The following is a 23,493-nucleotide window of genomic DNA, read 5'->3' as shown; positions in this document are numbered from 1 at the left end:
CTGTGAGAAGCGGCAGAGGGGGTCGCCATTTCCCCGCTCTGGCCACGCCCCCACATACAGCGTCACAACCCAGCGACCTGGGAATCCAAGCCGCCGCTTCTCACACTTAAAGGGCCCGAACAGACCAAGAATGGCGCAGGAGGATCTCAGAGCCCCAGAAATAAATCTAAGCGATGAAGAAATAGCAAAACTCACAGACGCACAGTTTAAAAAATTGGTGATCAGGATCCTCACAGAACTGGTTGATTATACGGACAAATTAGACAAATATATGAAGGCGAAACTAATTGAAATGAATGGAATTGCACAGGACACCAATAGCAATGAAAAGGAAACTGGGACTCAAATCAATGGAGTGGACCAGAAGAAAGCAAATAATGGCCAAACAGAAAAGAGTCAAGAAGCAAGAATTCAAAGAAATGAGGAGAGTCTTAGGAACCTCCAGGACATCTTTAAATGCTCCAACATCCGAATTATAGGGGTACTAGAAGGGGGAAAGGCACAGCCACCAGTGGAAAACTTATTTGAACAAATAATAAAGGAGAATTTCCCCAATCTGGCAAAGGAAATAGACTTCCAGGAAATCCAGGAAGCTCAGAGAGTACCAAAGAAGTTGGACCCAAGAAGGAACACACCAAGGCACATCATAATTACATTAGCCAAGATTAAAATGAAGGAGAGAATCCTAGAAGCAGCAAGAGCTAAGGGGACAGTCACCTACAAAGGAGTCCCCATCAGACTGTCAGCAGATTTCTCAAAAGAGACCTTACAGGCAAGAAGGGGCTGCAAAGAGGTATTCCAAGTCATGAAATCCAAAGACCTACAACCAAGATTGCTCTATCCAGCAAAACTTTCATTTAGAATGGAAGGACAGATAAGGTGCTTCTCAGATAAGATCAAATTCAAGGAGTTCATCATCACCAAGCCCTTATTATATGAAACGTTAAAGGGACTTATCTAAGAAAAGGAAGTTAAAGAAACATGAACAGTGAAAGGACAACAAACTCAGTTATTAACAACCACACCTAAAACGAAAGCAAACTAAAAGGACAGCTAGATCAGGAGTGGAAACATAGAAATGAAGATCTCAAGGAGGGTTAGCAACAGGGGAGTGAGAGGAGGAGAAGGGGGGGAGAAGGTACAGAAAATAAGTAGCATAGACAGTAGATAGAAAATAGATGGGGGGGCAAGAATAGCATGGGAAATATAGAATCTAAAGGACTTGAGACACATGGTCATAAACTAAAGGGGGGGTGATGGTGGGGATGGGGGGTAGGGTGGAGGGGAATAAAGGGGGAATAGAACAGCTGTAACAGCATAATCAATAAAAAAAAGTGAAAAAAAAAGATACAAATATCTGATGGTCTCTGCCTTATTTTTTTTAAGTCATATTTTCTTCTCTTCTTTTTTAAGATTTTATTTATTTATCTTTAGAGGGGAAGGGAAGGAGAGAGGGAGAGAAATATCAATGTATGGTTGCCTTCTGTCTGTCCCCTGTTGGGAACTGGCCTGCAACCGAGGCATGTGCCCTGACTGGGAATCGAACCTCGATACTCTGGTTCGCAGGCCCCCTCTCAATCCACTGAGCTACACTAGCCAGGGCCCTTAAAGTCGTATTTTCTAAACAAGTTCCTCAAGGCACTGTTTTCTGCTAAAGAATCTTAACAAAGGCACAAGCCCGAATGTGAGACTATCTCAGGCATTTACCAGTGTTTAGGTTGTGGCTCCATTACTTAACTTCCCTGGGCCTCGGTTTCTTCCTATAGAAGGGATGATCTAGCTGTTTTCCAGTTGGAGATCCTTCAACCGCTGAACTCTCAGATACAGCTCTTCTAAATATGAACGTCTAACAGGAACCACACATCCAGACGTGGTATGGCTTCACACCAACCCTGCACGACTGAAGTGGCGTGTTGATTTCTTTTTTGTTAGCTTCTGGCAAGAATTACTCAGTGTAGTAACTCTGGTTATTCCCTGATAATCAGACATTTTAGTTGGAAGCTATATATGTCTTATCAATAAGAAGGGAAAATTAGGGGGAAAGTGGTGGTGGGGAAATGGAGACAACTGTATTAGAACTTTTTTTTTTTTTAAGTATCAAAACAAAGAAGGGAAAATTAGCCCTGGCTGGTGAGGCTCAGTGGATTGAGTGCTGGCCTGTGAATGGAAAGGCTGCCAATTCAATTCCCAGTCAGGGCAGATGCCTGGGTTGTGGGCCAGATCCCCAGTTGGGGGCTTGCAAGAGGCAACCCACCAATATCTCTTGAACATCCATGTTTCTGTCCCTCTTTTTTTCCCCTCCTATCCCCTCTAAAAAACAAATAAATAAAATATCTTTAAAAATTACTATTTTTTAAATCATGTTTAATAATTTAAAAGGTAGACATGAGGGACAAGGTGATGAAAAGAATAGGAATTATGTTGGCAGATAGCTAAGATTCTACTCTATCTCTAAAAATCCAGTGATTCTAAGTTGATAAATGAAGTATGCTATCATGTTAATTTTTTAAGAAAGTTTTTTTAAAAGATTTTATTTATTTGTATTTAAAGATAAGAGAAGGGGGGGAGAAAGACAGGAAGAAAAACATCAATGTGAGAAACACCAATCAGTTGCCTCTCATGCCCCCAGCTGGGGACCTGGCCTGCAACCCAGGCATGTGCCCTGACCAGGAATTGAACTGGCTACCCATCTTTCATTTGTGGGCAATGCCCAACTCACTGAGCCAGGCTGGTTCAAGGCTATTATGTTAATTTTTATACTTATCAAGTAACATAAGCATTTTAAAGGAAGATGTTTATAATCTAATGATAAGACTAATGGTGAAAATTCCTAAGGAAATTTGGAGAGGCCAGAACATTCAGGTCATCCTTTGCATTATACTAACGATCTCCTTAAAGGACTGGCACAGTGGCCCTCCTCCCTGAGGCCTGGGCCCTGGTGCAGTTTCAGGAACACCCATGATTGTTTTGAAACATAGCAGACAATGCACATTAAAGGTAGTGCCTTTGCTGACACAGAAGCAGTCAGCCCCCATTCCAGACCCTGCCCTCAGATTTCAAAGAACCCCACGCTTTGAGGACAGTCTTTTCACACGTTTTCTTCAGAGGCTTCAGCTCCCTAAGCTTCCTTTCCACTAGTTTTAAGCCTAACATCCCAGGCAAGCTGAACCTGTGGGGGGGGGGGGGGGGGGGTCAAACCCAGATAACCCAACTTCCTAAGCCTGCCTCTGGATCTCTACTTGTCAGCTCTACCGTTGCGTCAACCCTACCATTGCGTCAACCCTGCCCTGTGCCTCCGAGTCAGCTTGGCAGAGGCTTGCTGGGGAGCAGGGATAGCTACAGGACCTCCTCATCACAGAAGCCCAAGCAAGTGGCCTAAGACCAAGGTCTCAGCACTACCTGGGGCATTGGGGGTGGGGCTCTAAAGTCTCTGTAAAGTGAAAGGCTGGACGAAACAGGAAGCCTATCCCTAAATCCTCCAGTCTCCTTGTCAGGGAGAGTCTTTGATAACTTTGGCTCCACCAGCAACCAGAATTTTTACTGTAAAAGCCTGAATGTTATGACATGTTGTATGATGAAATCTTTGTTCAAGTTTTCAAATATCCTAAGACATGACCTCAGCACCTTGTACTGTCTTCAAATCTGGCAAATGTGCCCTGGCTGGTGTGGTTCAGTAGGCTGCAGGTTCAGTCCGTGGGCAGGGGCAAGCAAGAGGCAACCTACTGATGTTTCTCCCCCACCTCACCCCCTTCCGCTCTCTCTAAAATTAATAAGCATGTCCTTGGGTGAAGATTTTTTTAAAAATCTGGTTAAGTATTCCTCCTTCGAAAAGTCTCCCCCTGTGTCTCTCTAAAAGAGTTCAATTGCACTCTCCCAACCCTATGACCAAGGGTTAGTAAAGGGAAAATGTGGTTCAGCCAATTATCAGATTTAGAAATGCATTCTAGCTCTAAGGCAGGAGAGTAGTAATCTTCAGCTGAGGTAACCCCGGGACTAAAAAATGTAGCCCTGCTCATCTCAAGATGGAGAAGACAGCAGAGGTTCTGGGAGAGGGTCCAGTCTTAGGACCCAAGTTTGTGAGCGGGGAAACTGGCATCTACTGGAGGCGCCAGCTATCACGTTGGCAGGCCTCTGAGGATGTCTTTTAACATGAGGAGGAAACTGAGGCACTCACCTTCACAAGGCAATGAGAGACCCTACACAGAGAGGGGGGCTGAGCTCGGGAAGGCACGCGCGGGGTACAAGGCCAGAGCCAGGGGGAGGGGTGGGGCGAGGAGATCCGGACGCAGCACGAGAAGTCCAGGCCCGTGCACCCCACCTTCCTCACTGCGGCCCCGCCTCCAACACAGCCGCTTCCGGCCGAGAGGAGGAGCCAGCGCGCTCCCGCTGCGCCTGCGCGGGGTGGGACGGGTCAGCGCCGGCACAGTACGTCGGTCACAGGCCGACTGGGTTGCTACCATCCTCGTTTTTCTTAGTGTTGACCCGGGAGAAGGAAAAATGGTGCTGGACCTGGATTTGTTTCGGGTGGATAAAGGAGGGGACCCGGACCTCGTCCGAGAGATGCAAAAGAAGCGCTTCAAGGACCCAGGACTTGTGGATCAGCTGGTAAAGGCAGACGGCGAGTGGCGGAGATGTGAGTACTGGGATGCGCGGCACGTCCCCAATCTTAATAGCAGCTTCAGCTCTCGGATCTCATTGCCAATCCCGAGGCCACAGCTTCCGCCTCTTGTTAGACCCTCTCGCAGGTTGGGGTGGCTCCAAGGCTTTCCCTATCCCCCGAAACGCTCGGGTAGCCAGGATGGATCCATCTCTTTCCGTCTGCTGGAGGGGCGGGAGCTTCTCTCCGCGCGCGCTCAGTGCGGATCTCGGGTCTGAGTCTGGGAAGGAGCATGGCGCATGCGCGTCAAGAGCTGTCACGGCTTCGTTCACTGCAAGGGTAGCCAGAAAAAACGAAGGGCGGAGGTTTGAGGGACGGGTTGCCCTTTCCTAACACTTATCTTTGGTCGCCTCTGGTCTTTTTGTCATCTTCAGCAAGGCCACAGTGGTCTCCTATTTCGATAGGATCAAAGGTGAGGCCTGAGTCATATCTGCAGTGTAATAGGCTCACTCCATACACATTGGAAGCATTTGGGGTCTTTGGAGGACGCCCCTGCACTACTAGCAGTGATCCCGGGGTTTTGGGGAAAGCTCTCCCCCTGCTCTGTGATCATACTTTTAAAAATCTAGAAAAGCCTTTTCCGTGGTAGGTCATGGGGCGCGGGGTCCAGCGAGGCAAGGAAAAGCTTGTAGTTATTGAGACTGTATAATTGTGATTTAGGGGAGTTTTCCGGAAAAGACATTGGCAGAGTTTGGCTAAAACCTGGAACTGAAAATAAAACCATAGAACCCTCTGCCTAGATGAACTGAGCAGTCACCGATTGGTCGGATGCTGTCAAGGGCGTGTGATTAATTTTGTCTGATGCAATAAACCTGCAACCAACTGAAAGCCAAGTTTTGACAGCACACTGTAAAGACAGTCACTGCCCAAGAGTGCGGTGGCTTTAGGAACATTGATTTTCCTAAGTTTATAAGGGTATTGGGTACCAAAAGAGTATCTGTTTAACTTGGGTTGTCTACTGACTCTGTACGTCTCATTCAATGAGGTAGTTTGTGACTGAGATCCCACTACCTGCATCTGAAGTTTTGAGTTGGAATGGAGTTAAATTAATTGGAAGGAAAAAAACTAGACTGGACACTGTTTTTCTGAATCAGGAGTATCAGATTTTTGTATCTGGTGACCAAATGGCTTTGAATGTGTTAGCTCATCTCTTGTGTATAATATACACGTATACATCTGCAGGGAGTTTTATTCCTTTCCTAATGGATGAATATATGGTGAGGGGATGAGTTCTTCAGGGACATGGCTGTGTTTTATGCATCTGTATGTCCCAGTACCTAGGGTATACATATACATCAAGACATACATGTACACATATATACATTTAATACCTGGCACTGCTCCTGCTCCTTGGTAAGGGCTTGACAAAGGTTTTTTTTGAATTCATGAATATTTTCTGTGTTCAGGGCACTTTCCCCTTCTGGATGAAAAGCCGTTTATTTCATTTATTTTCAACATATCTGTTGATTTGATTTTTTACTTGACGTTTCTTACCAGTGTTCTTTTTGCAGCCAAAGGGAGTTAGTGATTTTTCTCAAGTCACTGGCTGCCTGAGTAGGACACTGACAACAGATCATGTACCAAAGTTCTAGATCTGAAGCTCATATCAAAGGTCGGGGTTCCCTGTCATTGGCTGCAACAAGGACTTGTAACCCCCCTCCACGTTAAGAACTCCTCCTGCCTTGGCGGCTCCATTGGCTGGAGTGGCCTCCAGTACACCAAAAGACTGCAGGTTTGCTCTGTGGTCAGGGCACATAGCCAGGCTGCATGTTCGATCCCCAGCTGCGGTACGTGCAGGAGAACACTGATGGATGTCTCTCTCAGACTGATGTTTTTCTCTCTCTTCCCCTTCCTCTCTCGCTAAAAATCAATAAGAAACATCTCCTCAGGTGTTTTGTGTTCCCTGACTGAGGACACAGCGAGCCTCACAAGGCCCCCCATTACCAGTGTAACTACTTGCCTGGAGGCCCCCAAGGTGCCATGAGGGCTCTCAAAGGAGTCCGACTCCGTGGATTTGAACTGTGATTTTTAATTCGGAGTAATATGCTGAGGACACATTTGGGCACACGATAAGCCTTTGTCTCAACTACTTCCAAAGCCACCAGATTTCCACCTATCTTCAACCTGCTAACTACCAGAATCCTCACCTCCCCCCCAAAAGTGCTATTCCCAATGAGATTTCTCTACTATAAATCAAAGTTGTTGTGTCCCCTTAACAATTACTGTATGTGCCATCAGCCAGGCCCTTGTCTTTAGAAAACGAGAAATTATCTGCTTTCAGTTTTACCCCAGTTTCCCCTAGGCCTAGGCCACACCCAGGACATGTGATCTTTTTGGAATGCAAATCCAGTCACTTTGCTTCCAGGCTTAAGTCTTGTAGTGGCTTAAATCTGTCTGATAGAAATAAAGTGTGAACCACAGGTGGAATTATGAAATTTTTTGCAGCTACTTAAGAAATGTAAAGAAAACCAGATGAAATTAATTTTAGGAATATATTTCATTTAACCCATATATCCAAAATTACATTTTTAACGTAATCCATATAAAAATCATTGAGGTATTTCACATTGTTTTTCTTTTTTTATAGGTCTTCAAATTCCAGTGTATATTTTTACACTTACAGTACATTTCAGTTCGGGCTAGCCATATTTCACATGCTCATTAGCCTCATGTAACTAGCAGCTACCATGTTGGACAGTGTAGCCCTAAAGCATAAAAATCCAAATTTCTTAACACAGTTTATGAATTCCCACATTGCCTCCTAGCCTGATCTGCCACTCCCCCACGTATGTCCCGTGCTGTTTGTCGTAGCCTTATTATGCAACATGTACACACCCCTTCTTTTATTTGTTTATTTATGGGAAACTGAGGGAGAGAAACATCCATGTGAGAGAGAAACATTGATTCATTGCCTCTCACATCCCACAACTGGGGACCTGGCCCACAACCCAGGCATGTGCCCAAATTGGGAATCGAACCTGCGACCTTTCAGTTCACAGTCCTGAGCTCAGCCCACTGAGCCATACCAGCCAGGGCAACAATGTATTCTTATATTATTGTTTACAGTTATTGTATTATTTTTCCATATGAACAGAAGTAAACTTACTTTTGCCTCACCCTGTGTGTGTATGTGTGTATACATGCACCTAATTTTCTTTTGTGACTTGTGTTCTGTTTAGGAAATTTTTTTAAAGGTTTTATTTATTTATTTCAGACAGAGGGGAAGGGAAGAAGAAAGGGAGAAACATCAATGTGTGGTTGCCTCTCACGTGGCCCCCCCAACTGGGGACCTGGCCCTCAACCCAGGCATGTGCCCTGACTGGGAATCAAACTGGTGACCCTTTGGTTCGCAGCCTGCACTCAATCCACTGAGCTACACCAGCCAGGGCTGTTTAGGAAATCTTTTCATATCTCAAGGTCCTGAAGAGATTCTCTAATTTTTTTCTAAAAGTTTTATTACTTTGCCTTTCACATTTAGGCAAATGATTTATCTCACGTTGATTTTGGTGTATGGTGTGAGAAGGATCAAAGTTCACTTTTTATGTAGAAACCCAATGGCTCATGATAAAATGCAGCAAACTAGGAATAGAAGGGAACTTTCCTAATCTGATTATTGGTATTTGTCAAAAATACATAGCCAATGTTATTCTTTTTTATAAGATTTTATTTATCTTTAGAGGGGAAGGAAAGGAGAGAGGAGAGGGGAGAGAAATATCAATGTATGGTTGCCTTTCGTGTGTCCCCTGAGGGGAACTGGCCTGCAACCCAGGCATGTGCCCTGACTGGGAATTGAACCGTGATCCTTTGATTCACAGGCCCGTACTCAGTCCACTGAGCTACCCCAGCCAGGGCCAATGTTATTCTTAATGATGAAATATTGAATGCTTTCCCCTGAGGTTGAGGATGTCTACTGTCACCATTTCTAATGCACCTTGTGCTAAAGGTTCCAGTGTTACATGAGGCAAGAAAAAGGAAGAAGAGATTGGAACAGAAGTAAAACTCATTATTTGCAGATGACTTTGATTGTTCAATCCTGAACTATTAAAATTAAGTAAATTTAGCATAATCACTGTATACAACACACAGAATCGATGGTAGTTTTATATACCAGTAACAGTTAAAAAGCATCTGATACCTAGAAGTGTATTTAATAAGTGATGTTCAAGATCTCTACACTGAAAACTACAAAACATTGATGAGAGGAGTTGAAGATAATAAAGGGCCCTGGCTGGTGTAGCTCAGTGGATTGAGCACAGGCCTGCAAACCAAACAACTGTGGTTTGATTCCCAGTCAAGGCACATGCCTGGATTGCGGGCCGGTTCCCGTCAGGGGACGCACGAGAGGCAACCATACATTGATATTTCTCTCCTTCTCTCCTTCCCTTCCCTCTAAAGATAAATAAATAAAATCTTTTCAAAAACCCCAAAAAGGTAATGAAGGAATGTACTATATTCATTGATTGAAACAGTCAGCATTGTTATATTTTTTTAAGTTGCCTCTCCCTGCTCCCCAGCACTTAGCATGGTGTTTTCATTTATATTCCCAACCCTCAGCACAGGGCCTGGCAAACAGGAGGAAGTAAATTTAAATTTTTTATACTTTTATTCCAAAATAATTATGGGGTAATAGGAAGTCACAAACAAAGCACAAAGAGGTTCTGAGGACCCCTCACCCATTTCCCCAGCAATCACATCTGACCTGACGGGCACAACATCAGAAGGTGACAACCCACAGACCTCATTGGATTTCACCAGTTTTACATGCCCTTGTGTGAGTGTGTGATAATTCTATGCGATTTTATCACACGTAGATTTGTGTTCCACCACCACAGATCCCTCTTGCTCTCCCTTTGCAGGTCATTCCCTTTCCCCTCCCCCATCTCATCTCTGTAATCAGTGGGGTTAAGTGAATGAGAAGGTCAAGTTTAGTTAAATTCAGTGAAAGGTTGGCAGAGCCTTAAACTGTAGCTGTGTCTAGATGGGACCTCCTTTCTAGTCATCACTTCCCCTGTTGAAAGCTTGATTTTTACCATATTGCTTCTAGAGCTTAGAGTCAAGAGTCAGACTAATGAACCACAACACATACTAATATGTGAATTTGGGCCAGAATATCTGTGTGGGCTGATTAAGTATACTGTCTTCCCCCCAAAGAAACCAAAATATAAAAAAAATACATTAATCTGAAGGCTGCTAGGTGAGCACTGTGTCAAAGCAAGGGGAATAAATAGCGTTAACCATTTCTAGCATGGAGGTGGGGCAGCCAAGTTCCCAGGACCAGAAGTATGACTGCCTCTTTCAAGATCCCACCATGTGTTAAGTGAGCAGGTCATAGTTACTTGATTACGTACATTCCAGATTTCTCAGACGCGTTATTCTATGGCGGTATCATCAGGGTATGACACTTCTCAATTTCAGTCTCAGAGAGGCCTTTTCCTTGTCGCCAAAAGCTGGGGAACCATACTGTAGTCACCAGTAGGTAACCAGATTTGGGGCTGTAAAGCTACAAGGTTTCACAACTTGATGAGCAGATCCTGGAACTCTGCCTGCACTCTGGCCTTGGGCTGAGGTCAGTCCTACAGAGCCATGATTAGCAGCCAGGGGAACCTTAGTTGTATGCTCATCTTTGGAATAGCCTTGGGTTCTTTATGCTGCAGGCAGATTTCGCGCAGACAACTTGAACAAGCTCAAGAACCTATGCAGCAAGACAATTGGAGAGAAAATGAAGGTAAGAGAACTAACAGCCTCGAGAGCTTCAGCAGATATATTTTAGCTTATTCTTAGTTAATCCTTAATTTCTCATATAGTGTCTAATTCTATGGGATACTGAATTTCTTATCAAAGTGGGGGAATTATTTTATAAAGAAATGAAGAAAGGAAGGTGGGGAGGGTACTAAGCGGTGAGCTCATCTCCTGAATTCAGATGTCTTTGTCCGTGTGGCTGCTAAGACTGGGTGACTGCCGAACAACAGAAACTTAATTCTCACAGTTCTGGAGGCTGGGAAGTCCTCGATCAAGGCACAGGTGGCCTTGGTGGCAGGTGAGGGCCTGCCTCGTGGTTCAGAGCCTCCTTGCTGTGTCCTCGCAGGGCGGAAGGAGCCAGGGAGCTAGCTGTCTGGGGTCTCATGAGGCACCATCACAGTGGGGGCTGGGTTTCCATATAGGAGTTTGTCGACTTTCAACGTGGAGTCTTTAGGACGGTGAGATTCTCGGCACACTAGTTCCTTGCTGTTTATTCCGTGTTTATAAAGGGAATATAAATTCCACCAGAACTCTTTTTATTTGAGTTCAACTACAGAATTTCTTAGGGCAGACTTAGGGTTTTTGTTCAGTGCCACTGAGCTCTCTTGTGGAAAGAGCACAGACAGGGGCTCCAGGGGCCCGGCTGCTGGCTGCATGACTTGAGGCAAGTTAACTTCCGAGCCTTGGTTTTTTCCATCTGAAATGACAGTAGTAACCTTTACCTATAGAGAAGAGTTGTGAGAATGAAACGTTGTTTTTTAATGTAGAGAACCTGGCATAATGCCTAGAATATTGTGCGCAAAAAAATATCAGCAATTGGGAGTAACAATGAATGGCTTGCGTCCAAAAACATCCCTCCATGCTTGGAGAATGTTAAGTTTCAGTTTGGGTTTCTGTTGGTATCCAGTACAGTATATTGTTTTAAATCTTTCTTCAAAAATATCCTTTCAGCCCCTTGACCACTTTTTTTTTAATGTATTAAATGCACCCTATCGTCTTTCTCATTTTTAAGTTGCAACTCTCTAAGCTAAACCAAAAAAATTAAAAATGAGGAACCCGAACCAGTCACAAATGTAACAAAGATTCCCCTGGGATTCCAGCAACTTACACTTCCTAACAGTCCTTCTCCTTTTCACAGTAACAAACGCTTTCAGCTTGTGACTGGCTGTAGAAATTGATATAATCATACTCTGTCTCCCTGTGGGGGCTGTGATACTTAATCATTTGCATGCCAGAGGCCCCATAATCATGTTAATTGCCATGTATACTCCCTCCTGCCTGTGTGTTCTGTGAAGCACATACACAGGCAGTGACAGCCAGGTGGTTTTTTAAGGATTTTATTTATTCTCAGAGAGAAGGGAAGAAAGGGAGAGAAACATCAGTCTAAGGCTGCCTCTTGTGCTCCCCCAACGGGGGCCTGGCCTGCAACCCAGGCACATGCCCTGACTGGTAATCAAACCAGCGACCCTTTGGTTCACAGGACAGCAGTCAGTCCACTGAGCCACACCAGCCAGTGGTTTTTCATAACAAGAAAACAGGAGTGTTTTCATTTATGGTTACATTCTTGGATCCCTTTACTGGTAACCCTGCAAGGAGTGTTCTCCTTTGTTGTGCATTGGAGTAGTGCTAGCGTTCACTTACCTCTTAGTGAACGCTAAGCTCACGTAGCTCACATAGCTCTTTTATTGTTTTTTAAGATTTTATTTATTTTTTTTAGGGGGGGCATGAAAGAGAGAAAGAAAGGGAGAGAAACATCAATGTGTGGTTGCCTCCTGAGCGCCACCTACTGGGGACCTGGCCCACAACCCAGGCATGTGCCCTGACTGGGAGTCAAACCAGCAACCAGTTAGTTCACAGGCCAGTGCCCAATCTACTGAGCCATACCAGGCAGGGCTCAATTACATAGCTCTTTAAAGTACTAAAAGTCCTTCTATATACATCTTATTTTGGTTTTGATCCTTGCTGTAAACCTAGAGTGTAGATAGTATAATTATCAGCCTTATTCAGAGGGCAAGGGAATAGGCTGAGGAAATTTAGTAGCTTGCCTAAAATTACATTAGGTACAGAGTCAAGACTTGAACTCAGAACTTGAATTTGCTGCCCTGAGGGATTAGCAGATCGTAAGGGAGCCTCAGTTACCAAATGGAAGATTTGGAGATTTAGGCCATTTTTTTCCTACCTGAGTAGTCTATACTTGTTCTTATCAAGACTCATTCTAGTATTTTCAGACTTTCCCAATTTTTTGAGATGCTTTTACTCAAGTCACTGAAGGGTGTGAGCTGGATCATGGTTGGAATCCTGACTTCTCACTTCAGTGGGTGAGAGTATGTAATGAGTCTAAAGGATTTCTACACTTTTACCCTTGGATTTTATCCTTTCTCATTATTCAGTTTTGTGCAGCGGGATATGAGGTGGTATAAACATAATTGCCTGTTATTGTATGTATAGAATTTTAAAAATCTTTAGGACATTGAATATAATTTCTACACATTTTATTTATACTTGCAAAGCAGATCATAAATCTCGAGTTGTTTTTATACAAGTTTTGCTGAGGTCTTGTATATGTCTTATTGTAATGGCCTTTGATAATTTAAGAAGAATTTGACTCTAAAAATTATCTCCCCCATGGCTATGGGCAAGGATTAGGGATGATGATTTGGCAGAATATCATGAAGAAGTGTGAGGTGAGCCCTTGCTGGTGTGGCTCAGTGGATTGAGTGCCAACCTGTGAATCAAAAGGTCGCTGGTTTGATTCCCAGTCAGGGCACATGTCTGGGTTGCAGGCCAGGTCCCCAGTAGAGGGCACGCCAGAGGTAACCACACATTGATGTTTCTCTCCCTCTCTTTCTCCTTCCCTTCCCTTCTCTAAAGTAAATAAATAAAATCTTTTTTTTTAAAGGGGTGAGGTAAGAAACTGGAGGAAGAAAAAGTCGTTTTTCTTGCCTCCCTAATATCTCATCTCCCCATCTATTCTTCTGCCCTTAGCCTCAGCACCGGGCCTGGCTCAGCAGGTAGACAGGGATTCTCAGGATCGCACCCAGTCATCTGACGCAGCTCTGGCCCCTGAGCACCCAGCGTGTGAGTGTTCTCACGCACCCTCAGTGCCCATACCTCATCTTGGGACGGGGCAGACCTTCTGCCTCTCACATGCCCCATGATGCTGGCCCTCTGACCCTGGTGGGCTAATCAGTCTCTCCAGGATCAGAAAGCTGGAGAGTGGCAGAACAGAGACTCGAAACTTGAACTCCTCACTTCTGATTTACCAAGGTTTCTCCCATGCGGTGCCTCTCTTAGAGACAGTCACGTGGAAGGTTCTGTGATCAGTATATATGACACTTAGTGTGTATTTAGAAAACGATATCAGAAGTTATTTTTTTATTTAACAGTATTGTCTGTCTGTTTTCCTGCAGAAAAAAGAGCCAGTGGGAGATGATGAGTCCATCCCGGAGAACATACTGAATCTTGAGGACATCACCTCAGACACATTAGTTGTATGTTATTATCCTTTTCTACATTGGGATTTCTGTTCTTTTTTTCTTAACTTTCTTCCTAGACAAGTGAATGCTGACACTCTGCTCCACGTAGCATTATGGCATCTTTGAATTTCTGCAGCTGGGACATGTCCCTGTTACTCTCCTTATACCCTCTGCACCTTGCTTACGAGAGAGCGCAGATGGAGTGGAAAAGCCGAGGCTGGGGTGAAGAGGAAAAAGGACCTGAACTATGTTTAGTTTATATTATTCTGTTTTCACAGAGTCAAGGAATTTTTCAACTTACTGCAATTCAGTAAATATTCCCTATATATAATGGGCCTAGCACAGTGATTTCCAAGTTTTTAGTTACTGAACCCTTAAAACCCACAGCAGCATAGCAAGAGCATAGCCCAAAAGGCAGAGCTGCTTTGCTTGAAGGGCCAGGTTGGGGGTGCTCTTCCTGTCCAGCCCTACCTGCTATGGGCTCCCTGCCCCCCAGGAAATCAGAGTACAGTTTGAAACACCTGCAAAAGGAATAAGAAATCAGCTTGAGACAAAGTCTCTTGTTCCTAATAAGTGCATAATCTTCCTAGAGAACAGTTAAGTGAAGTACATAGTAGAGTGATAAATTAGTTTAATCAGGAAGAAAGTTCTCTGCAAAGACCTACATATTAAAACTCCTGAGATACATGGGAACAAGGAGAGTGGCCAGAGTCAATCCCTCTCTGCCTTTGGCCCCCGAAAGGAAATACCAGTGGGTTCGTATGGGCAGGAAAGTGCCGATCCCTGTGTGAAGTAAATCTTGGCCTTTTAAAAGCCTTCATTGTCAGTTTTTAAAAGGCCATACAAGGGCTGTCACCAGCGTACAACAGGGTTAGGGTGACAGAACCTTGTCCCTACTCTGCCCTTGACTCGCTGTGGCCTGTTCACCTCCAGAACCTGAAAGTGTCACAGATCAAAAAACTCCGACTGCTCATCGATGAAGCCATCCTGAAGTGTGATGCCGAGCGGGTAAAGCTGGAGGCAGAGCGGTTTGAGAACCTCCGAGAGATCGGGAACCTCCTGCATCCCTCCGTTCCCATCAGTAACGATGAGGTAGGTGTCGGTGCCACAGTTGCCGGGTGTCGCTCCTCTGTGGGTCGGAGGACAAGGAACCGCTGACACCCTGTGTAATGGGCCTAGTGCCAGAAGCAGGCTGTGCATTTGCTCTGCCCACCAACTGAGAATTGAACGCCTTAGGTCCTTGCCTGATTGGGAAGTGGCAGAGACTGCAGGTAGGAGACTCCTGGCACAGAAATCTCTTCTAAATTGGGCTGCTGTCCTCCACTGTTGCCCCTGGTAGCAGGGAGTCTCGTGGGAGGGATCTGCTAAATCAGCCTCACCCCTCACCCACACCCTGCTGAGAAGCCGCAGGTTGAAGGGGAATCTGCATGATAAAAGTTCCCTGCTGAGTGGGAGCTTCCCCAGCACAAAGCTGCTCTGAGCCCAGCCTTTGTTCCCTGACACCCCAGCCAGAGCGGGGCCCATCTGTGCCTCTCTCATTCATTCCCTGGTGAACAGAATGTTCAACTCCCTGCAGGCTGGGGTGGCCGACTCGGGGAGGTCAGGGCCCTGAGCCCGCCCTCCTGTGGCCCGGGGACCAATGAGAGCCTGGAAAAAAAAAACCAACATTCTCCTCTGCACCCCAGGCAATGTTGATTGTCCAGGACTGAGGTGTCCTGGTGCAGGACATTTAAAAGGGTAAAAAAAAAAAAACAAACGTGATAGATCACTGGGAAAATCATGATTTTTGTTTCTTGGCTAGACCTGCCTCTAGGAATCTAAAAACGATTATTTCTCTGTCGAGCACAGATTCCGTAGCAAATTCCCTTCTCTGGTCTCTGTGCATGGTATCCAAAACCTCATGGTTGAGTTAAACCACAGCTTCACGAAGCTCCAGGTTGTTATTAGAGCAGGGTTTGGAAAGGTGGAGGTTGCAGAGTGCAGAGGTCAGGTATCTTTCTCTCCTGGTCTTATTTCCTTAGGACGCAGACAACAAAGTGGAGAGGATATGGGGTGATTGTACGGTCAGGAAGAAGTACTCTCACGTGGATCTGGTGGTGATGGTCGATGGCTTCGAAGGTGAAAAAGGCACCGTGGTGGCCGGGAGTCGAGGGTACTTCTTGAAGGTAAGAGTCAGGAACCAGTGGGGATGGGATTATAAAGAAGAATTAAAAGAAAAAGGGGAAAAAACGGCAGAAAGCACAATCCACTTAAGGGGTCCCACAAATCTACCCCTTGTGCTCGCTTTCCTACTACAGACTTATTGGCAGTGAGAGGCAATTCTCTTTCTAAGGCAGGAGAGTGCTGATCAGGAGCCCCCAGAACAAAAGCCACTTAGTGTTGCCGCAGAATGAATGAATGAATATATGCTGTGCTGACTTGAGTCAGAACAGTCTCTCGTTTGAGGAGCTGACTAATCAGACAAGTAACAGAGTCAAAGCCACCAAGGCACATGCTGTGAACGTGAGAAATGTCCAAACCTGTAGAGAATGTTATGAGTTTCTTTGAACCAAACTGGTGACAACTGCTGGGAAACCACATCTCAACGGGTTGAGAAAATGCTAAAAAAAATGGCAATTCTGCGGCTTATTTTATACATTCGAGTCACGGGGAGACATCAGGAGGGTTACATGAAACCCATTGGTGGCGGATGTGGGAGGCAGGAGAAAGCAGAACTGGGCAGTTTCTGAGGCTGGATAAGGAATGAAATGAGGGACACGCACTTTTACACCGGTGGGTGTGTGACAGCAGTTCACATTGATGGCACATGGAGATGGTGTTGGGGGAACGAGGTAACAGTGGGGGCCTGTGGTCTGTGCTCTGGTGGGTGAGCCCTGAGGGGTCTGGAGAAGGGATTATGCTGACAAGTCAAAGGTATATTGTCTGCGATGCAAAAAGACAATAGACACTTATTTAAGGTACAGATGGACTTTTGCCAAGGAAGCTATAGGCTCTCCATTAGTTAGGGATTTTTGTGTTCAGACCATCCTGTGCGGTACTTTGGGTCTCCGAGTTTGCCCGGCGGCCGTGCAGGCCTCCACTGAGCTTGTCGGGTTTAGATTGTGACCCCTGTTTTGTCCACAGTGCCACACTGGGGGCAGGCCCAGCGTGCCGTGAGAGCGGCTGGGCCAAGCAAAGCCAGATTAGCCGGGACAGAGGGCAGATGAATCTAGAGGAGGCTTCTTGAAATAATTTTGGAATTACAGTTTAAACTGTACAGGTCCCTTTATATGTGGGTTTTTTCTAATAGATACTGTAAATGTATTTTCCTTATGATTCTAAAATTTATTTAGAAAAAAAATTTTTAATTGATTTCATTGTTTTTTCCTTACCATTTTAAAAAATATTTTATTCATTTTTAGAAAGAGGCACAGGGAAGGAGAAAGAGTGGGAGAAAAACATCAATGTGTGGTTGCCTCTTACGTGTCCCCTGCTGGGGACCTGGCCCGCAACCCAGGCATGTGCCCTGACTGGGAATCGAACCGGCAACCTTTTGCTTCACAGGCCCACGCTCAATCCACTGAGCTACACCAGCCAGGGCTGTTACCATTTTTTAAAAAGATTTCGTGTATTTATCTTTAGAGGAGAAGGGAAGGAGAGAGGGAGAGAAACATCAATGTATGGTTGCCTCTTGTTGGTCCCCTGCCGGGAACTGGCCTACAACCCAGGCATGTGCCCTGACTGGGAATTGAACCTTGATCCTTTGGTTCTCAGGCCCACATTCAATCCACTGAGCTATACCATCCAGGGCCCATTTTTATTTATTTATTTTTAAGATTTTAGTTATTTATCTTTAGGGAGAGAGAGGAATGGAGGGAGAGAAATATCAATGTGTGGTTGCCTCTCACGCGCCCTCTACTGGGGACCCAGCCAGCACCCTAGGCATGTGCCCTCCTGAGAATTGAACCTGTCGCCCTTTGGTTTGCAGGCCGGCATTCAATCCACTGAGCCACACCAGCCAGGGCTACTTTCTTACCACTTTAAAAAATAACATTTTCTTTTATCTAGCTTACTTTACTGTAGGAATATAGTATATGATACTTACACAAAATACATTTTCACCATAGTTATTTGTAGGGCTTTTGGTCAGTAGGCTATTAGTAGTTAACTTTTGGGGGAGTCAAAAAAGTTATATGTGAATTTCAACTATGTGGGGGTGTCAGTGCCTCTATCCCCTTAGGTGTTCCAGGGCCAACGGTACTGTATGTACATACATGGGTATACTTAACGTTACACAAATTAGTCCAGTGTTGTAGGAATTAGCACAAGAAAACTTTCCCATGCACCTGGGGCCAATAATCCTTTTCTCCTGCTCTGGTATCTGAAATAGAATTCTCTTTATGATTTGCCTGGGTGTTATGCTGGAGGCTGGTGTTAATTAAGGCTCTCTTGCGTTGGTTGTTGGGGTGCGTGGTCTCTGCTGGCCTCCTGTGTGCCCCTGGGCTTCCATGTTCTTCTGGCCCAGTTGCCGCTGAGTGTGAATTCCAGCAGCCGACCTCGGCGGTGACAGACGCCAATCACACACTGCAGTGTCTCTGCTCCCCCAGGGGCCCCTGGTGTTCCTGGAGCAGGCGCTCATCCACTATGCCCTTCGCACCTTGGGAAGTCGGGGCTACACTCCCATCTACACCCCCTTTTTCATGAGGAAGGAGGTCATGCAGGAAGTGGCACAGCTCAGCCAGTTTGATGAAGAACTGTATAAGGTGAGTGGCTGGGGGTGGCGGGACTTCCTGGGCTGGGAAGTTCAGCTGCACACACAGGCAAGGAACAGCGCTGTCCTGTGAAATTTCCTGCAGTGATGGGAATGGTCTGTGGCTGTGGCTGCTGAGCACGGAAAGGCAGCCAGTGCCACTGAGGGGAATGACATTTTTTTTTCTTAATTTTAGTTTTAATTTAAATAGCTACACATGGCCAGTGGCTACGAAACTGGACAGTGCGAACCTCAAGCCTGTTTGATTTTTTTCCCCCAGATGGTCTGTATGATGTATCGAAATGAGCATACTTTAACATTATGAGCTTAGAAAAGAAACACATTTATTGACTGGTTGGACGAAAGGAAGTTATGGAAGTGGCTGGTCTTACCGGGTCCTCCCACTCCTGACCCCAGCCTGGAAGCTTCCATAGGGCGAGACATACTTGCCTGGGATGCATGTGGCTTCTTACCAACCATGGACCATCTCAAGGAGAGCCAGAGGATTGGACTCGAGGTTCAGAAGGTCCTTCTAATCAACCGGACACCAAAGTGACTGAGGATTGTAACTACTAGACTAACCCTGACGCACCAAGAAAGCACAGACCAGGTCTCCTGTTGCCCAGCATTGGCAAAAAAGGACTTGGCCCTTAGCAAATGCCCCGCAAACATTTGTGGGTTACATTATATTGCCACCAGTTCAGGTTTTATTGTACATCTGCCATCATTGGCCATTATACGTCATTTACTAGATAAATGTAAAATATCAGAGTTTTTAATCTCCTTTTAATTTGCTTTTCTTTGACCTCCATTAGGGACCTCATTTGGGGCTGACCCATTCCCTTCCTCGTCGTTATTGTCCCCTGCTCACTCCCGGGCTGGGATTAAAGACACACTACTCCCTGTCCCATCACTCCCATCCTCCCCGTGGTTTCTGCCCTAGCTGAGGCCCTCCTCCATCACTCTTCACTAGTAAAGGCCCCTCCTCCTTCAGGTGATTGGCAAAGGCAGTGAGAAGTCCGATGACAACACCTACGACGAGAAATACCTGATCGCCACCTCCGAGCAGCCCATCGCTGCTCTCCACCGGGATGAGTGGCTGCGGCCCGAGGACTTGCCCATCAAGTACGCTGGCCTGTCCACCTGCTTTCGCCAGGAGGTGGGCTCCCATGGCCGTGACACCCGCGGCATCTTTCGAGTCCATCAGTTTGAGAAGGTAAGTACGAGAGAGGTTAGAGTGCGGCCCCTTCTGTCCATCTGTCTGGGGTGGTTGGGGGACAGACAGGAACTGTGTTGCTCAGGCCCACCCCGGCTCCAGTCTTCCCTCCTGTTGCCTGTGTCTGTGTTTTCTGGGCCAGCGACTGGGCAGCAGCACGTGGTGGAGTGGCTCCCAGCACAGACTCTGCAACCAGGCTGCCCGAGTCCGAGTGCCAGCCCTCCACCTGCCAGCCGCGTCACCCGGACAAGCTGCTTAGCCACTCCGTGCCTGGTTTTCTCCCTGGAAAAGGAGGGTGATAGTAGTGCTCACCTCATTAGGCCCACTATGAGGATTTAACTAGTTAATTTGAGAAGCACCTAGAACAGCACCTGGCGTGTGTGTGGCAAGCTTTCTGTAGAAGCATGTGTTGTTACATACCCAGTCCGTTGTGGCATGGGGGCCCTGGCCTCACCTGGCTCCCAGTGGCAGGGGAACAGGTCCTCATCACCAGAGTGGCTCCCACGTTGCTCCTTTAGTTGATTCACCCTGTTCCATTGCTGTGGTCTCCTTGGCTCCCTCTTTGCAGATTGAACAGTTTGTCTACTCCTCACCACATGACAACAAGTCATGGGAGATGTTTGAAGAGATGATCGCCACTGCAGAGGACTTCTACCAGTCTCTGGGAATTCCCTACCACATCGTGAACATCGTCTCAGGTACTGGCCTCCCTTTCCTGCATCCCACAAACCACCACACACAGCACACAAGGAAACAGCTCACAATCCAGTTAATTGCCACATTAATTAAAATATCACACACTCTTCTCACTTGGGAGTGTGTGCTGATAAAAATATCTGGGCATGATTTCACTTTGGGGGATAGGCTGTGAATTAAAGAATTGTTCAGGTTCGCTAAAAGGTTAGCCTTCTGAAATACCATCCCTCCTTCATGAATTCTAGGGGGTTTTCTTTACAGGTTCTTTGAATCATGCTGCCAGTAAGAAGCTTGACCTGGAGGCCTGGTTTCCGGGCTCGGGAGCCTTCCGTGAGTTGGTCTCCTGTTCTAACTGCACAGACTATCAGGCTCGCCGGCTCCGAATCCGATACGGGCAAACCAAGAAGATGATGGACAAGGTAGAGGGCCCTGGTGGGGTGGGCAGTGGGGCCTTCGGGGCAGAGTAGATTCGTCTTATTTCTCAGGCCTTGCAGTGCGTGCTGCTCAGCATCAGGGAAAACCTGGGCTCCTCAGTCTAGATAAAAAAGGGAACCTGAAAATGGCCTCTGCTGAATCAGGACTGAGTCCTTTTAGAGAGACTCCCAAATCTAGCTCCTTTCCACAAAGTCATTCTCACTTTTCCCTTTTTGGCTCTGTCTTCTGCAACTCCAAAGAAAGAGTAATCCCCGTTTGTCTACGCAGGACAAGTCGGAGGCAATGTCTTCCCTCCTCTCACCCGGGGAAGTCTGGGTGGTAAGCTGGTCTCCTCAAACCCAGAGTTCAGGCCCTGCTTTTCTAAGAAAGGGTCTTGAAAGGGTTTAAAGGGAGAGGCCCTTGTGGCTGAGGGTTCTTTTTCCCTTAAAAGACCCAGCTCTCCTCCAAATCCTGGGACCTATCGCTTGCCACTCATGGAGACATGAGGAATCTTCTGGACTTCTCTGATAGGCAGTAAATACCAAACAGTTCACGTTGAGAAAAAGCCCAGTTATGGGTTAGCTGGGTGGGGGCGTCTGGCTGGGTGAGTGCTCCCATCCTCGGTTAGACCACCGAGGGCTGAGGTGACCTGCCCTCTCCTCACAGGTGGAGTTTGTCCATATGCTCAATGCCACCATGTGCGCCACGACGCGCACCATCTGTGCCATCCTGGAGAACTACCAGACGGAGACGGGCGTCGCCGTGCCCGAGAAGTTGAGGGAGTTCATGCCGCCTGGTAAGGCCCCGGCCCAGCCTCCTCCTCTTCTCTGTCTTCACACTTCTGAACTGCAGGCCCCTTTCAGAATGGACCCACCTTGTTCACACCCAGTCCCCAAAACTCCGTCTGTCCCCTGGTGCTGGGCGTTGTAGGGGCAGAGCTGAGGAAGTAGCCAGTGCAGGCACTGCACAATAGGTGTCCTATTGAGATGCAGCTCCAAGTCAGGCTGGGGAAGGAAAGAATAAATGAAAGCAGTGCCCATCGAGGGTGCCCTTTTGTTGAAAGGCATCGTTGTCTTTCGGCGCTCACCCTGCGGCTTGTGGGCTCTGACCCCTGAGAAACGAGGGGCTCTTCCCTTCCAGGTCTCCAAGAGCTGATCCCCTTTGTGAAGCCCGCACCCATTGACCAGGAGCCATCAAAGAAGCAGAAGAAGCAGCATGAAGGCGGCAAAAAGGCAGCGCGAGATGTCACCCTGGAACAGCGGCTGAAGAGCATGGAGGTCACCGATTCCTGAACATTCCCTACCCCCAGTTCTGTCAGCTGGGTGGGATCCCAGCGCCTGCCCACAGGCAGGAAAGCCAGGCACCCACTTACCACCCGCCCCGCCTGACTGCTTTGCTACAAGGGGAACGAACCAGCTGCCGTATACAATTCAGTGTTCTCATCCGTTCGCTTGGGCCTAAGATCCAATCACTGAGGACTGATGAAACCACATAATAAAGCATCTCTGGGGGAGGCTGGACTCTTCCACAGTCTTCTGCCTGGGGCACACACCCTGTCTCTCACGGTTCTGGAACCGAACTCACTTTTGGTTTTCCTTCTGAGACGGTTCCATTTAGCAAGTCAGAGAGCCTTTGGGAAGGGAGGTGGAGGCAGCTGAGGCACTAGTAAAGGCTCCAGGGCAGAGGGAAATCTTTGGGTTTTAGACACATGGGCTTGTAGAACAAGGGCCAGGATCCTGTTTTAAAAATCTGCTCCTGCTTGAAAGCAGTTAAGTAAGACTAGCTTAGAGACCAGTTGATATAAAAAACCTCATAGCATTTCTGTTCCCCAGGAAGGGCTCTTTGGAAACAGAGGGAAGCTGTGATGTCTCAGGGGAGATGAGACTATATTTAATCCAGAAGGGGGCCTAGATTCAAGAGCATCAGGCAGGGCCTCACTAGCAGCTGCTCCTCTTTCCAGTCACTCCCAAATGGAGGCCAAGTGCACAGCAGCGGGTTGCTGCGACTTTGAAGGATAGAACTAGCTCACAGGATGGGGGCGAGGGGTGGTTGCGTCCCTTCTCTGGAGCTCCCACTGTGGCCCCATAGCCAGTTGGCCCTTGCTCTGGGGAGGGTGATGTTTAGCCTCTTTATTTGCCTGCTGACTTTCATCTGCCATCTCCAAACACTTCACTTTAATAACCCCTCTTGTTAGCTGAGTGCTTCTCTCCTAGAAGCCTAAAATACTTCCTATAGATGATCTCTTTTATCTTCGTGATGGTCCCAGAAGCGAAGGTGGGGACGTGATTATACCCCTTCCTTCATATGGAAGACAGAGCACAGGGCAGGTGACGGAGCTGAGACATGGCCAGGCAGAAGCTGGGAGTCTTATGCTTGTGTTTCTTTGGGAGGCTGAGAGGAGGATTCTGAACTGGCCTGTCACTTAGGAGCCTTCACGTCATGTCAGCTTCCTCAGTCCCTACGCAGCAGCTTCGCTGGGCCTGCTGGAATTTGGCACCCCAGAAAGCAGCCACGTGTTTGGTTTTCCACTGGGAACTTGGGGCTGATCCTATTAATCTTGCTGCTG

General features: G+C 46.8%; 1 protein-coding gene across 1 annotated transcript; it reads left to right on the top strand.

Annotated features, from left to right (window-relative positions):
* The first annotated feature begins 4,377 nt into the window (after positions 1–4,377).
* On the top strand, positions 4,378–22,464 carry SARS1 (seryl-tRNA synthetase 1). Its single transcript, XM_037152401.2, has 11 exons — positions 4,378–4,633; positions 10,312–10,382; positions 13,807–13,887; positions 14,806–14,964; positions 15,894–16,037; positions 18,459–18,614; positions 19,596–19,817; positions 20,386–20,515; positions 20,775–20,932; positions 21,594–21,723; positions 22,068–22,464. The coding sequence occupies exons 1-11, from the start codon at positions 4,498–4,500 to the stop codon at positions 22,217–22,219; spliced, it is 1,539 nt and encodes a 512-aa protein (XP_037008296.1). The 5' UTR covers positions 4,378–4,497; the 3' UTR covers positions 22,220–22,464.
* The last annotated feature ends 1,029 nt before the right edge of the window (positions 22,465–23,493 follow it).

The sequence above is a fragment of the Artibeus jamaicensis genome, unplaced genomic scaffold, assembly GCF_021234435.1.
Source record: "Artibeus jamaicensis isolate MK-2021 breed Jamaican fruit bat unplaced genomic scaffold, CSHL_Jam_final scaffold_1689, whole genome shotgun sequence".
Taxonomy (NCBI): domain Eukaryota; kingdom Metazoa; phylum Chordata; class Mammalia; order Chiroptera; family Phyllostomidae; genus Artibeus; species Artibeus jamaicensis.
This window is presented reverse-complemented; position numbering and strand designations above follow the sequence as displayed.